Source organism: Octopus sinensis, linkage group LG14, assembly GCF_006345805.1.
Source record: "Octopus sinensis linkage group LG14, ASM634580v1, whole genome shotgun sequence".
Classification (NCBI taxonomy): domain Eukaryota; kingdom Metazoa; phylum Mollusca; class Cephalopoda; order Octopoda; family Octopodidae; genus Octopus; species Octopus sinensis.
In genome coordinates, this window is record NC_043010.1 from 49,620,534 (window position 1) to 49,638,391 (window position 17,858).

A 17,858-nucleotide genomic window follows, 5' to 3' on the forward strand; every position below is an offset into this window, starting at 1 on the left:
TATACAAAGCCATACAAATGCTTTTTTTTTTTTTTTCACTGAGTATATTTATGCTGGTATAGCCATTCAGTGTGCATGTTAGATATTTACACACTGATAAAGACTCCGCCGGTTACGACGACGAGGGTCCCAGCTGATACGATCAACGGAACAGCTTGCTCGTGAAATTAACGTGCAAATGGCTGAGCATTCCACAGACACGTGTACCCTTAACGTAGTTCTCGGGGATAATCAGCGTGACACAGAGAGTGACAAGGCTGACCCTTTGAAATACAAGTACAACTCATTTTTGCCAGCTGAGTGGACTGGAGCAACGTGAAATAAAGTGTCATGCTCAAGGACACAACGCGTCGCTGGGAATCAAACTCACAACCTTACGATCATGAGCCGAATGCCCTAACCACTAAGCCACGCGCCCTCACTACACACTGATAAAGTGTTATGAGCTGTCGATGATGAATTAGCTCTTCTCTTTTTTCCTCCCCATTTCTACAGAAAATTGACCAGATCATAGAAAATGAAATTGAATCAAATTACATAAATGTATTTTGATAAAGGTGTTTGACAGATAGCAAAATCCATAAAGCACTAACAGTCTGAAAAATTACTTTCTAATGAGTCAATTTGGAATAAAAATTTCTGTCAGAAGGAAAACTTCTTTAAAATGCACTCAGTTCTATCTATGATGGAGTTTTTGTTAAATTGAAAGTGATTTTCTTCTTTTCTTTTTGAAGTATGAACAAAAATAGAAGAAAGAAAAGAAAATTTAAAGAATGTTGTTAATTTATTTATTTCTCTTATATAGTGTATTAAAAAAAATGTCAACTAAGATATTATATTTGATGCCAGCACTTGCTGTTTTATAAAATGCACTTCGAAGTAGAATTATCACTTGGTTGAAATAAGCTTTCATCTCTGACATTTCTAATGCAATCAAAGTTGTTGACTTTGAAAATCAATTACTGTCTAATGTATTCTGCAGAGAGTGTGACTTCTATAAGAATGGATTCTCTGAAAGTATCATTTTTGCAGTTATGTAAAGTTTATTTTTCTTGTTGATTTCCAAAAGTTAAAAACTAGTTCAGTAATTTTCTTTTTTAATCATTATATTTTTAAGGAACATTTTATTTCAAACACACACGCATGCTCTCTCTCTCTCTCTCACACACACACACACACACACACACACACACATGCACATTCATGTACTCACCTGTACATTACACACTCATGCTTGTATATACACAACTGTATAGGCTACAAATGCAAGTGATTTTCAGTTACACAAATGTTCCTGAACTAAAAAGCTTTTGCAGATGTTGTAGGCAAGGTAGTATTCATTTCTCCCCTTATCTTTGTCTACCTGGCTGATGATAGCATAGTTTGAATTCTATAAAAGACCAGATATCTACTTCACTTCAGAAAAGAGTAGCCTAAATTAAAAAAAGATCCACCTGGGTGTGAAAAAAATACTTGCTTCAGCAACATGTATGGCTGCAGTTCAATGACTGAAATAAGTAAAAGAACAAAAGATTATAGGAATCATCCCATTCATTCAGATGAAATAATATATATAATGTCAAGAAGTTATGCTCAGCTGCAGTTCATTATACATAATTTCAAATTATGAAAAATACTGGAAATAATTATTTTTGTGAAGTGCTATTCTTTTCTGTGACAAAACTCACCTGGCATGAAAACCTAACTCAACAGTATTCATATCTAGTGTTTGATCCACTTCACATGGTTATGCTGTATCAATGGTTATCTCAATATACCTTTACAATTCAGTGATATATCTGCATATGCTCTGTGACATTGGGTTTAATTTCTTTGTGAAAATTCTAAAAATGAATTACAGATATATATCTTGGTAACCACAGAAAGGAAATGGATCACCTTTCAATATTAATAGCTCAGAAAGGGGATTTTTAAGAAGTTTTATAATTCAATAACTACTTGGCATCTGTAATATGAGCTCATTACAGATAATCTGGATTGGAAGAACACTAAAATTTTCTTGTTTTTTACTGGAAAGCTATATTCTCTGCATTTACCTTCCCTTCTATGAACTACCAATATCCTGTATATTACATCCTTGCAGCCAAGAAATTTTACTCTCCATGGAGAATTGCATACAGACATTTTGAACTGTAAGCTTGCTTCAATCATCAAAGATGTCATTTCTGTAGTCTCTAATGATTGGAACAATGTTGATATATCAACATTGAGGAATACTTGGCAAAGACTTTGGCTTACATCAAATATTTGAAACGCATCTGGAAAATGAAAACTTCGAACGGTTTCATGGCAATGAGATGATTTCATACTATTATATCATTATCTCTTAAGTTTACTTCATTACAAAGCTAAAAGTGTCAATAAATTAAAGGAAACTGATATTAAAAATAGTTGGACATTGAGAAATGTTCAGCTATACATTCCTTGAATGATGTAGAAATTTGTTGAAATGATGTTAAATGTTGCTTAGTATGAGGACAGTAATAATGATGGTGAAACAAGTCTCTATAAATTATATAGTGAAAATGTGTGATAAATTTATTACTGGTCTTGAGCAATGTTTATTTGTCCATAAGCAAGAGATTGTGGCAGTATATTTCAGTAAAAGAGACTGCTTAAGCATAACTGGCAGAAATACTTTCATTCTTCTATTTCTGATACTAGCATATTCAGGTCATAAAAAAAAAAATGATGATAATATTATTTATGATAGAAAATTGCACACTCGTTCATAATATGAAAAATCCACAATAAATTTCCTACCTAAAAGACTTTGCATTTGTATTTGTTTTTTTTTAGTAGAAAAATATAACAATAACTCATGCTTTTTACATCTATGAAAATTTTGTAACAAATCTTTTAATATAAATGTGTGCATGTGGGTGTGGAGAGAGGGAGAGATAGATAGATATATATATATATAGAGAGAGAGAGAGAGAGCACCATTTCTGTATCATACTTAATGCAAATAGATCATGAAAGGTAAATTAACTGTGGTATTTATCCAGGGGCAATATCTCTTATGGACTTAGTGTGTTTAAAACCACAAATATATCGGTACCAGATGAAAGTTGGCCAGCAGAATTGGTAATAATACTGGATGCGCATTTCTGCTTCTTTGAGCAGTGTCAGTGGCATGTACTATTCACTGGTAACCACATACTAAGACAAAATCTGACGCTACTTATAAAAGAAGACAGTGATTGATAAGTCACTAATGTTGCAATTAACCATCTAGCTGACTAAAATATATATGAAATTAAATATTAAACTTATTTTTTTTCTAAAATGATCAACAGTGTAATTTGTTAGTGATTGATTGTTGTGTATAACATTCAGTGAGAAAAACAAATATTATATTGTTTTTGTGTGTTTGTGCTTGTTTATGTATGTTTGACTATCCATCATTTAAGATCAAGACATAATATGTTGCTTACAATTCTTTTCCATTTTTTCCTTTTGAGTATATATGAAATTATGTGAAAATATTTTGCAAAATTTAGGACAAAATTTACAGTGTCATTTTGATCAAAATACCTGTTACTCAGGCTTTTGCAAAACCTTTCATCACAGCTCACTTTAATTATAATTCCTTCACTTTTCCTCACCTACACTTAACATCTCTAGCTGCTACTCACTCCCTCTTTATATGTTGTTTTAGTCTCCTACTAACGTGAATACAAACAAAGACATGTTTTATTATATGTAATATATATATATATTATGTGTCTCATTTAATTTTAAGAATAATCAAGAATTTTAAGTGATTAAGTAAAATAATTTTTCGCTATTAATCGTTTAGCATGTACTATTCACTGGTAACCACATACTAAGACAAAATCTGACACTACTTATAAAAGAAGACAGTGATTGAAAAGTCACTGATGTTTCAATTAGCCACCTAACTGACTAAAATATATATGAAATTAAATATTAAACTTATTTTTTTCTAAAATGATCAACAGTGTAATTTGTTAGTGATTGATTGTTGTGAGAAAAACAAATATTATATATCAGACCAAAATTGTCTATTGGTTTTATGTTCAAACTGGTCAGATCTGATCTCTTATACTTATCCTATGATATTATTCTAAAAATAAACAGTCATGTCATTAAAATTTCAAAGCTTCAAGATAATGCATGACTAATTCAAATTGATGTGAATAAATAAGCATTATGCTTGACAGAGTAATCTGAATGCTAAATGATTGAGTCAGGGTTTGAAACAACCTCATCAAAGTTCTAATTTTGAATTATGGTGGAAGGATTTAAAATAGAGCCAAACACATTAACATTGGCAATTTTATATCTTAGAACCAGAGGCTGTCTCAGGCAGATTGCTGTATAAAGTGTTATCAATAGAAGTTAATTAGCCCTAGAACTAACCTGATTTAGCAAACCTAAGAGAAAAGGTTTTCTTGCAGTGGGTATCCTGCCTTTTGCATTAACATAGTGGACCCAAGACCACATTATTCAATATGTCCTTTTTTTCAAAGACAGTTAGGTATTATTTGAAGGAAATTTGGCTGTTGTAGCAAGTTGAGAGACAATGTACCTATTCAATGTGATCATTCAGTTTGCTGAAGATAACAGCCAAATGTGCTCTAATTGTTGGTTTGACTAGAAGAAATGTTTAATAATCTCACCTGTAATGTAACAGAATCCTGTGTCTGGGGTACCCATCTCTAGAGTGATGATGAAGACAACATTTAGGTACAATATTTTCAGAATTTAAGTAAACTTTAATATTGTTAACTGTTAATAAAGGTCCAAGGAAACTAATGATACTCTGTAGTTGAAAAATTCATCTCTCTCTCTCTCTCTCTCACATATGAAAGTCTTTGCTGTAAACATCAGCACCCTGATCTTACATACAAACTTATCCCAAATTTCTAAATACTTTTAGTCTTTATTTCATTAGTATGACTATTTGTCATGTTTATGACAATCAAATAAGTCCACAGCAATTAGTTCAAATCTTCAGACACCTGTTGTAATTATGTTTCATGATTCACCAGCATTATCTTAGTGACACACCATAAAACCTGTTCATTAGTCACCTTAAATAGTCCTGACCACACGCAACCATGCAAAATACATGCACTACCCCATTAGCATAACAATGGTGTCTCAGACTAGATAGATACATACTGTGTGCAGATGTTGACCGGATGTGTTTATATATTAATAATAGAATGGAGAGCAAAGCAAGCGACTATCCACAATACTGTAAATATAACACAATTCACCTGTTTCACAACAGAAATAAGAGTATATTTGATGACAGGTGTCATTCCAGATCTTGATAGAAGTTGTTACTTATAATAGAAAATGTACACATTTTAAAACCATTAAAAAAAATGTATAGATTATTAACTCTTCTTGTTTATTTTCTTTATGTTTAAGTTAAGTGGAAAACAAACTGTTGAGGCCCTGTGCTCCACAAGGGGCAAAAAGGATTAAGAGAGAGATAGAAGAGATGTTTAAGTTATATGTTGTTGTTTAGTCCTAACTCTGCCCTATTTGAACAGATCTATGATCAGAGACATTCCTGTTATTAATCATTGTTTTTTTCTTTTTTCTTTCTTTTTTTTGTATATTGGGAACTGCACTGCCCAATCTGAACTTTTTCCTTTATTTAAGATGGTAGTGTGTGATGTGAGGGAGATGTGACTTTTTTTTTTTTCCTCCCCAAAAAGAAAAGCTCAACTTTGTAATTTGTCCCCTCTGTGTTCAGCTCTGTGTGGCTAATAAAGAAACATAGAGAAACATATTTCTAACAGGCCAAATAACTGCATAGAAGCTTCTTTATCGAATCATCTCTAAGCTATTGTATGTTTGTCTCTGTAAGCCTGTGTATATGTGAAGGCATTAAAAAATTCCCAATTTACTAATAAAATTATTTGAACTTATACAGGGAAAATAATTTTGAAAAGTTGATGTAAAATATATATAAATTACCTTATTTAATGTCTTTCAACATAGTGTATATAACTTTTTAATAGAAATAAATGAAGCTATTTTCAAGAATTTATTTCATTTTTATTGTCTAGTCTTTCAAAGTTGATCATGATAATTTATGAAAACTTTTACAAATTTCAGATACTGGTAGAATTTGATGGAATAAGTTGGGACAAACGAGAATGGATTAAAATCTATGAAATATGTCAGATTTTCCTTGTGGAGTACTCAGTTGTGTTAGTTCCAAGAGAATTTCCAAACAGATCACCATCTCAGATGAAATGGCCTGCTCTGGTAAGTTAATGCCATCACATTTTATTCATAATACTTATAACTAATGCATCATTGTAATTCGGTCATAAACCCAATTATTTTCTTTTTTCACTTTCTTGGTACCGTTGTACTTAATTCACTTGAGTGGGGAAAAAGAATGGTAGTCTGAGACAAATTTACAGCAGTTTTGTTGTAAAGGATACTGACCCTTTAATAATAAATGAAAATAGTTTGTAAGGAGAAAAACAATTAGTTTTAAATCTCCAAGTGAGAAATAAGTAGTAACAATGCTACAGAGTAAAGTCTATTTGCCAACATAACGTGGCAGTCTTGATTAGGATGGTGTTACTACCTGTTTAGCTAGCTGTCAACGCACAACTGCATCCTTATACCTCAAACAAGGGAGCTAATGTCTCCACTCACCCTTAAACGGTACTTGCAGACCAATGGTTTCTGGGTTATTTCTCTTCATTGGCACAGGATAACCGTTGGCTAAAGATGCCAGCACTAGGCCTTGCTTGCGGTATAAAGGGACACACAGCTACTGATCTCGTAAGTAGAAAAGCAATTAGTTTTAAATCTCTGAGCAAGAAATAAGTAGTAACAGTACTACAGAGTAAAGTCTATTTGCTAACGTAAAGTGGCAGTCCTGGCAAATAGATTTTATTATGTAGTACTGTTACTACTTAATTCTCACTCAGAGATTTAAAACTAATTGTTTTTCTCCTTATGAGATCAGTGACTGTGTGTCACTTTAAAACTATATACCTCAAGTGAAGCCTAGTGCTGCCATCTCTAGCCAAGGTTATCCTGTGCCAATTAAGAGAAATAACCCAGAAACCAACGGACTGCAGGTACCGTTTAAGGTTGAGTGGGGACATTAGCTCCTTTGTTTGAGGTATAAGGATGCAATTGTGCATCGATAGCCAGCTGAAAAAGATGTTTTCCTGGAGTTAAAAAAAGGTAGTAACACCATCCTAATATGAACTGCCACTTTATGCTGGCAAATAAATGTTACTCTATATAGTTTGTACTTGATTTAAATTGCAATTTGTTCTATGGTTTCATCATGGGTAGAAGAATGGGGTAGTCCATTACCTGGCTAATGAATGGCCAATGAACTGAGAAACATGTTAGGGTAATCTCCTTTATTTTTTTCTATTAATTAAGAGAATGTCAGGGTCTATTCACATCTATTTAAAGTTCTACAATAAAAATCTGAAGGTTAACTACTTCAAATTTACCTTAGATTTTCTAATACACACAGTGTTGTGCGTAAATATTTACTTATTAAACATTAATAGAAATATTAAATATTAGATCACCTTTTCTATAATTACTAACAAACAAGTCACTGTAAATAATTTTATGAATCTTGGAAAATACTCTTTTCTTTTTGCTCATAAAAAAAAAAATAATACAGTTATTTTTTTATAACTTCAAATTTTTAATATTTTTTACATTTCCCATATTTTAAAATAATATTTGCTAATCCTTATAAAGCAGATTATCTAAAGAGTAGTTTACAGTAATGAGAAAATTAACATTTTGTTTTCACTTCTTTGAATTGTGCAATATATATTATTGATTAAAAAAAAAAACCCAAGTATAAATATTCAGTTGTGTGTGTGTGTGTATATATATATACATATATATATATATATATATATATATATATATATGTGTGTGTGTGTGTGTGTACCCATGCTACCATGGAAGGTAGACGTTAAATATATATATATATGTGTGTGTGTGTGTGTGTGTACCCATGCTACCATGGAAGGTAGACGTTAAATATATATATATTAAGAGATCAGGAATTAAAACTCCTATTTATTACATTAATAACTTTCTCAAAAGTGTTAGCATTATAAAAGAACTGCAGTGAACCCCATCCTGAAATCAGGTGATAGATTCAGTTAGTTTGACTCATATGATATTTATCACTGTAACATTAATGTTGTTTTAGCTTCTGGTCAGCCCTGATCAGACAGAGTTATATCCATAAGCGTTCCTGTTAGCATCATGTCATCTTTTCTCTTCAGTCAGTTTTTCTATATCTAGAACTACATCATTCACTGTATTCTATATTTTAGGTGGTAATTAACTATCTGCCATCAGGTAGAGTGTGACATGAGGGAGATTTAGTTATTATTTCCAGCTGACTGAGTGAGCAAACTAAGGCTCCTTTAGCTCATTGATTTCTTTCCCAGCTGCAAGGCTTCATAGATGTTTAAGGGATCAGGAATGAAATTCATGTGATATTCATATGTTTTTCAAGAACATTAACCCAGCTCTAACGATTTAGCACTCAACACCATATTATTAATAATGTTTTGCTAAGAATATTGAAAGCTATGGAGTTCCTTTGCACATGAGACAGTTTCACTGAATTTATGCAGCCATTGTACTCCAAACATAAACCGTTCTGATCACAGCTATTGCTTGGAATAGCTTTAATGCTTCTTTGATATAGCTGCCAAGTTGGCATAGTATTCACTAGATGGCTTTTTATTGCATTTCATTTCAGTATCATTTGATTGATTGATAGAGTTGCAACCTGCAATTAAATCTTCTTTTGCTCTTGATTTTCTCAGTTCAAACAGTGTGCTTGTGTATGCTTATTCGATAGATTGTTTCCAATTTGTCATGTATAGCTGTGTTAAAAGACAGTTGTTTTTTTTTTTAAGTTAATGTGGTTTGTCTACTTGTTACAACTACATATATATATTACATATGTATATTTGTGCATCATATTTGAGTGTTCATGCATTATATACACACACATATACATACATATGTTATATACATATAAAACATTGTTTTACCTCTGCTTTATCTATGCTGACATGGGTTAGATGAGGCAATATTCTATGGCTGGATGCCATTCCAGTTGTCAACTCTCACTAGTTTCCATGCCCAACAAACTACTCAACTGTAAAATATGTTATGACATTGTCTTGACTTAGTTTTATGCTAAGCATGTAAACATAATACAAACTAGCTGACCATGTTCCATCAATAATGACAGCTAATTGTAGTATTTTATACATAAATAAGGTACAAAATAAGGTACATTATAATCACACATACAAACATTCACGTACTTCCCTTGTACATGCACACATATATTCGCACAGAGTTGAAATGCTGATTTTTTCCCACCCCTTCTTTTCACTCACTGTCTCTCAGTCAGGGCTATTACTCTCACTACCTCTCCTTCACTGAATTACTATTTTTTCTCCGCATCCGGTGTGATGCTGGACAAATATACATATATACAAATATATAAAAACACTACGCTCATTATTATATTAGGAGTTGGGGAAACACACACACACATACAGTATTGCCTGTGCATACACACCTTTTATATGCAATATCTTAGATGTTTAGTGACAATGAATGAGCCTGTCTAACTTGTGTGTTGCAATATCTTTTTTGTTAATCAGCTGAACTGAATAATGTTTTCCATGCCTGTTGAACAAATATTCATTTGGCCTGTTTATGAGAGTAAAACTTTAATTTTCTTTCTAAACAACAAATAATTGAAGCATTTTCAGATTCATTTGTAATGTGCAGTTTACAAAAAGTAGATAGTTGGATCATGTAAAAGCATATTTTTAAAGTTTTCTACAAAATTTTCATACTTAGGAGTGGCTGTGTGGTAAGTAGCTTGCTTACCGACCACATGGTTCAGGGTTCAGTCCCACTACGTGGCACCTTGGGCAAGTGTCTTCTACTATAGCCTCGGGCCAACCAAAGCCTTGTGAGTGGATTTGGTAGACAGAAACTGAAAGAAGCCCGTTGTATATATGTATATATATGTATGTGTTTGTGTGTCTGTGTCTGTCCTCCCAACATTGCTTGACAACCGATGCTGGTGTGTTTACGTCTCTGTAACTTAGCGGTTTGGTAAAAGAGACCGATAGAATAAGTACTAGGCTTACAAAAATAAGTCCTGGGGTCGATTTGCTCGATTAAAGGTGGTGCTCCAGCTTGCTCGATTAAAGGTGGTGCTCCAGCATGGCCACGGTCAAATGACTGAGACAAGTAAAAAAGAGAAAAAGAGAAAAGTGAAGTTAGACATGTTCTTTCTTCAATTCTGAGTGTTCCTTTAGAACAAGTGTGAATGTACCTTTAACTTTACATTCAGAACTATGGTAAAGATCTGGATTACGCATTTGAGATGTCTCAGTCTGTATACAATTTCTGTTTTTGTTAAGTAATCTGCTGACTACTGACAAGCTTGATTAAGCAAAACCTGATTATAGTTGTTACAAACAATTCGAGACTGGAACATTTATACTGTGATGTGCTCTACTTCATATATTACTAAGTAAATGTCATATTTACAAGTATTTCTCCCACCTTCAATCACAATTTGGCTGAATAGTTTATCTACTAAATTGAAAAACTAATGAGTTCAAAATTTATCCATGGCATTCTTTCACTGATTTAGTTCGCTAATCAGTAAACCTTGAACTTCTTTCCATTTCATAACTGTCTTGCAAACCTGGGCACCAAACCGTTAATCGTTAATTAAGAAAGTTAACACTTTCGTTAACAGTTTAACTTTTAAGTTAACTTTGGAAATCATTATTGGACTAATTATCTTTTGTTACATTTAACTTCTGTTAACTGAATTCCACTTGAGTTAACTTCTGTTAACTTCAATTTGATTGATGTGAACAGATTTTATAGTTTTGGCACATTTTAAAGGTGGTTTTAGAACAAAAACTGTTTTTTTTTTTGTTTTGTTTTTTCCATAATAAAAATTAATGTTAATGGTTCATTGATAAATTCTGTTACATTTGGAAATAAGTAACTGATTAACAGTTATCGGGGCTAACTTTTTGGTTAATGAAGTTAACTTTTCGATTAACAGTGCCCCCTTTGCTGTCTTGTGTATACAGATATCTTGTAAATTAATTCTCTACTGTTTTTTTTTCATAAAATACTCCAATTTGAACATGTTAAAGCAACTCTGGAGGTCTTTCTTACAATAGTTAAACTAAAGGCTATATTTGATAACTGACTTAAAATTGATATGTACAACCAGTATTTGACTAGTGCTTATACAAAATGATACTGAAGAATATTCTCAACAAGACAAATATAGGTAAAAATTAGAAATATAGTTCCATAGCTAATTTCCTGTTTTTGGTACAAAAAGGAATGTGTTAAAAGTACTACTGACTGGGCATTGGACCAAAGTAGTGTCATTATTTTCTTAGATTTTATTCTATAGAGGTTGCTACTAGTTTCTGACATCAATGTAACTGGCTCTGAATTTGAACTGTTTCCAGGTGATATAAATGTTTAGAAGCTGATAAATTCTCTTGAAGTTAATTACTGTTGCCAAAAAGATCTAACCTCAATACTTTGCTGGATTGAATTAAATTAAATTGAGTTCAAGTAAAGTTTGATGAACAAAAATAGAGCAAATTGCTTCATAACTCCGGAAGTTCTTTAAATTTTATTTGAATGTGTTGGAAAATCTTTATTTGGCTTACACATTTCTCACAGTCCGTAATTGAAACAAGTATGTGTGTACATGGAGGGGTTTGTTTTCATTTTCAATTCAGTTATATTATTGGACCTGTTTACTATAGAGACTTACGTACTCTGACAGTAGAAGCAATTTAGAGTAGGAATTCATATTAGCTAATCAGAAAAATCTTCCTGACATACAAAATAATTTGTTTGCTAAAATTCCATGACATGTGATTTATGATTTTAAATAAGTGAAAATTCATACTTTAATGTAAATTAGAATTTTCTGATTTAATTTTCTTATTTAAGTGGCAAGTATTGGCAAATGAGTAAATAACATTGATATTGTGTTTTTTGTTTAGAAACCAAGAATCCTTTAAAAAGTGGAACTTGTTTCATTCAAACCTTACTAAAAGTCATAGTATAGTGTCCATAATCAAGATATTACTTGCCAAGTTTTCCTAAATGACAACAGGTCCTAATCCTAATTTTTGCTTCTGTAGTTAGTGAAAGTAAGGGCACTCAACTGAAAAAAGAAAAAAATTCCTTCAGTAGAAACAATCTGAAAAATGTCTGCACAAATAAATGGATATAAAACTGTAAAAAAAGAAAAAGGAAGAAAATATAATAAATAAATTCAACATTCTTAATTTAAATAAATTAATGTAATTACTGTCACAAACATTCATAACAAAATGTTGTCAAAAGGAAATGATAACAGCTTTGGGACACAAGGCAAGTTGTAATTTGCTGATGGTATAAACTAGTTTTATATTTGTGATGATCCACTGGCTTTACTAAAAGTTCTGTTTTGCTCATTGTTTGCTTTTAATGGCTTTAGTCAGTGTACATATGTTAATTTGAAATCAGATAAAACCACTTGAGGTTAAAATCGGAAATATGTTTCATTGAGATATTGTCCATGCCACTTTTCTGAATCTATTTTTATATATTATAATATGAACTACAAATTATAATATTAAAACATAAGTATATCTATGTTGATATCATTATTAATTGAGATCGATTTTACCTTTAATCTTTCTGGGATTGATAAGTACCAGTCATCTACTAGAATCATTTCAATTGACTATATTCCTTCCCTATAAATGTGCTAATGGATGGCAGTTCAAATACTGTCTGGGTCAACTGACTTTCTTCATTTTGGGAACAAAATATTTTCATAATCATTAAGGCTTTAGTGAATTGCTTTACGGTATTCACTTCAGTACGAGGCTTCAGGATTGATAAAATTAGTACCAGTAACATAATGAGGTTGAATCAATTCATTATATCTACTCCTTCCCTATGAATATGCAAAACTGACTCTGGGTTTTGCTAAAAGCTAATCCTTTTCTGAACCACCAGTATTTATTTCACCTTTTGTGGCATGAAGTAAATGAGAGATATCCTTCTGGATAGGAAACTGAACACTCATTGGGAAACATTTTTGTCACTGAATGGTACTATAAGCCAGCAAATTCCTCATTTATTCCACTACTACTGCTACTTAAAGTGGTCATATAACCTGCACTACATACTTTACATTTGTCTTTGGCATTAACATCAGAATGGTTACTTTAATTCCTTTAGCAGTATGTACAATCATGTTTCAGAGTATTGCCATGTTTTGCTGCTTATTTTATTTATTCTTCTGTTCTTATTTATAAGTGTTGTCAAAGGATTTTACCACCTACTTGATCAAGTCAGTGAATATGTTCCTTGTTCAGAGATTTTAACACTATCAATCTTTGGAATAAATAAATAAAATAATTATCAGTAATATAATGAAGTTGAATCAATTGACTATGCTCCTTCCCTATGGAAACAAGATTCCATCTCTGCTCTAAAATTTGACATTTGACATTTCCAGCTGTATTAAGATAAGTACTAGTCAAGTACTGGAGGTTTATTCAACTTTAAACCCCATATTCAAGTTATAATGCATTACAAACCCATGGTCTCTAAATTCTCTTAAATAGAAGGTGGATTTCAAGCTTTAAATTCTTGCTGTATGTTGATGCGGTCCTATTTTTTTAGATTTCAGTTTTATTGCAGAACAATTGAACAATATTGATATTAAACAGTTTGTAGTGATGACAATTGTATAAGTAAGCACCCTAGTGAGATGCTAATGCAGTCTAGTTTCAATTTCATTTCACATAAATTATCAATGAAACTTAGTAAAATACATAGTTGTCATTTCATCTCATCTCTCTTTAATTTTGTGGCCTCATGTTGAGCCCAGTTACTCCCACTCAAAAAAGAAAAAAAGGGAAACAGAAAATTATAATATTCTACAATTCAGCAAAGCCTTGGAAGCTTAAGAACTTCATGCCTAATGAAGAAATCAGTATTATATATTAATGTCTTTACATTCAGTTTCCAGACCAATATTAGTTGAATGCTTTTATGAATTCAGAATTGTTGAAACGGATATTTTACAGCTGAATGCTCTTTGTAAAGTTAACTTGGTTGGATATAAAATCTCCAGACATAACCAATATGGTATGGCTTTTCATTAGTTGGTTGGTATATTGTGTATTTGCTATACAAAGGAAGTAGTATTATTGAAGAGTAAACTGTCTTTTGTGTTTAAATAAGTACAAAGCAATGATAACCAGGCAAATTTATTTTCCTTGAAAGTGGATTTACCTATAATTTTGGTCATCAAGTAGCTAAATATGTTCAAGGAACACAATAGCACATATTATTATTTATAAAGACCATTTAATCTAAACCACAAGTTGTCTTTTTCCTTTTAAGCAACACTTTTTTTTTAATATCTTTGTGCTCAGAAAATCTTTTAAGTTGGTATGGAAATTTCTGAATAAAATATTTAACTGTATGGATTCTTTCCTCTACAGACAAATGTACATTTGACTGTTGTTTTTTTATTTTTTTTATTTTTGGCGGTTATCTTAGTTCTACAACTAAATACTCACATGTATTTTACTTTTGTCTATTCTATCCCCCCCCCCCTACAAAAAAAAAAGATGGAACTTAGTTATTAAACCAGTACAAGGGAGTAAATATCAAAACTAGTGTAATTGTATGAATAACACTGTGTAACATGATTTTTTTTGTCCTTGGAAAGCAATTGTTATTTCCTATTTGCTTACTTTTAGAAAGTATGAAAAATTGCTAATATTTCCTTCAAACTTTGATTTTGTTGCATTTGTTTAAACCCCAAAGAATCCCTCTCAACACATGGTCATGATGCTACACCACTACTCCTGCTCATGTTCAGAGATGCACATATTGTCAGCCACTAAGGGACATGCTCAAGTGCTTACGGTCAACCAACTGAAAAGCAAATCTGTGATATTGAGCAGAATATTTGCTATAACAATATTTCTGCTTCAGCAACTCAGTGCAAAATCTGAAATGTGATGGAAAATAGGTCAGTTTCAAAACATTGATGTCTAGGCCATAAAAGCAAAGTTTGAATGGAATAGAAGTCATTTCCTGTGATTTCTTGAGAGAAGCAAATAAGAAATAACACTTACTAACCAAAGATAAATAAATGATTTTAATTTTGTTACATACTGTAAAATCAATTTAAATTTGAAAACAAGTGATAATTGTTTTATATTCTGTTGACTAAGATGAGTTATATGACTTTCTTAAGTTATGTTAGCGCCAGATTTTAAGATTTGGATTTTTTTTATTAGTAGTGTAACACCTTTCAGTAAAACAATATAGATGTACAAGTGACTGTGTCATTACTTGACCTGATAAAACTGCCACCAAATCTCTCTCAAATTACATCCTACCATCTTGGGGTAAAAATGGGAAAATACATTAGATAATGTAATGTTGTCATAGATAAATCGTCTGAATATAAGGTGGGATGGTCATGGCCAGAATGCCTTTTATCTTGGGCCTTTTTGGTCAGGACTGACATTAGTGCAAACAATAATGCTTGAATATTAAAAAAAATTCTCATTTAGAATAGCATGCTGATTCAAAATAGAATATTGTGTATGAAAGAATGTTTAAATATTTTGTTGTCTTAGGAAATATGCAAATATATGTTAAGTTTTAACCCTTCAGCAGTTAAACTGGCCATATGCAGCCAAAATATTCTACCTGTTTTATCTTCAAACCAGCTAGACCTGGCCTCTCAAACCTACTCTACAACGTCATTTTACAAATTAACGACATCATTAATCTCTCAAAGCTATGATATAGTGCATGATCAATTGAAAACTATGTAAATAAATAAGCATTACATTTGACAAAGTAATCTGAATGCTGAATGACTAAACTGAAAGTTAGGGCAATGTGCCTACTTATTTAAAGATAAGCAAAGTGACAGCCGTAATATTGTTAAATCGAATATTGGAATATTGTTATAACATCATTTAAATACACAATATTCAAGATATTTTGATTAGAAAAAGTTTTTGATGCTGAAAAATTATTCCGTGCAACAGAAGTATGAGGCATAGAAATGGCCCATCATCATTGTTTTAATGTCTACTTTTCAATGCTTGCATGGGTTAGATGGAATTTACTGAGGCAGATTTTCTACTGCTGGATGCTCTTCCTTATGTCAACCCTTACCTGTTTCTGAGTAAGTCAGTATTTCCCCTTGTCTTGACATCACATGTTTACTGTGAATAAATGACATTCATTTACAACAATCATGTGTAGTAAAGTGAAGGAGAGACAAACATACATTTCCTCACATACATATACATACACATATATATGATAAGCTTCTTTCAGTTTCCATCTATCAAATCTACTCACAAGGCTTTAGTCAGCTCAGGACTACTCATTAGAATTGAACCTGAATTTATGTAGTTGGGATGCCAGCTTCTTAACCACACATCCACACCTGTACCTATTCAAAGACGTGTTTAATATTTTTTCCTTTGTTCAGATGAAGGAAGAACATTGTATGTAGGTTACTCTTGACCTAAATGCTATCATTACATGTAGTGTTTCAAGTTAATATCAGCTTTAACATCATTCAGGCTTCGATCATAGAGTGCTTCTACTCATAAATAGTTTACAGGTTTAGAAATAATGGGCATCACAATTATTTCTCTTAACAAAAAAGGCTTCTAGTTCGTGAGAATTCAAATAGGGTTGCTGAAAAATAGATGAGTAAAATAACAGGATTATATAACAATGATACAAAAGATCATTATTTGAATCTATAAACCAATATCAATATTTGTTTTTATTTTATTATCTTTTAAATCATGTATGTAAATTAATCCACCAGCCTCAAGGACTAGTTATGGTAATCTGGTATTCTACTACTCTCCATTGCAATAGAATTCTGCTTAATTGAGATAACATCCATATATACCTTTTCCTAACACGCAGGTGAAGTGAGACATAGAGAATCAAATGAATTTCTCTAAAATACAACAAAACCCTTGCAGTGAATTTGAATTTTAGGTATCTGAATTTGTAGTCCAATATATCTAGTTAGCCAGTTTTGCTTCTAAACCTTTAAAACACATCAATTATTCCTTAAATATTTTTATATGATAACCATAAGTGTAACAATAATGTGAATATATACAAATATATGTTTACAAATGAACTGGTACTCATCATTCTCTCTAGTACCCTGACACATAAGGCAAGCTCTCTAGGAAAAAAGAAAATGATTAGGATTGAAACAATAAATTCTGAATAAAATATGAAATATAATGTACTAGATCCCACAGCAGGACAGAAAAGGAAGACAAAGCATTAAATGTAATAAATGAAGTGGCATGAATGTTATAGCGTTCTTATATCGTGGAGCTAACACAAAGAATAATTCAGGAGATTCTTGTTTAATGTCAAGAGTTCACTATGTACTTGATATCAAGGAGAAAAAAATGTGAGTTATGAATATCTGTAAGATACAAGATATATGAGCACAGTATGACAACAGTGAGAGTGAAGAGAGGAAGTAGATATTTTCCTTTTCAAATGAGTTCTGCCTCCTACAAGCAATTGAGATAAGTTCTCAATGGCCCTTCATAGTTAGTACAAACTGCCCTGGACTCTAAATAACTGACTTTGTATAATGCTGTGTACTTATAATGTTCTGTACTTCAGCCCCGTAAATACAAAAGTTAAATTCTGGTTTTCAG

At 31.8% G+C, this 17,858-nt stretch overlaps 1 protein-coding gene across 5 annotated transcripts in view; it reads left to right on the forward strand.

The window, feature by feature from the left end:
- LOC115219521 (probable JmjC domain-containing histone demethylation protein 2C) overlaps positions 1 to 17,858 on the forward strand; it is a 321,052-nt gene that overhangs the window by 36,445 nt on the left and 266,749 nt on the right. For all 5 annotated transcript variants that reach the window (XM_036509010.1, XM_029789698.2, XM_029789699.2 and 2 more), the window contains exon 2: positions 6,124 to 6,276. In XM_036509010.1, coding sequence (XP_036364903.1) covers positions 6,124 to 6,276 — 153 coding nt within the window. The remainder of the gene's footprint in view (positions 1 to 6,123; positions 6,277 to 17,858) is intronic.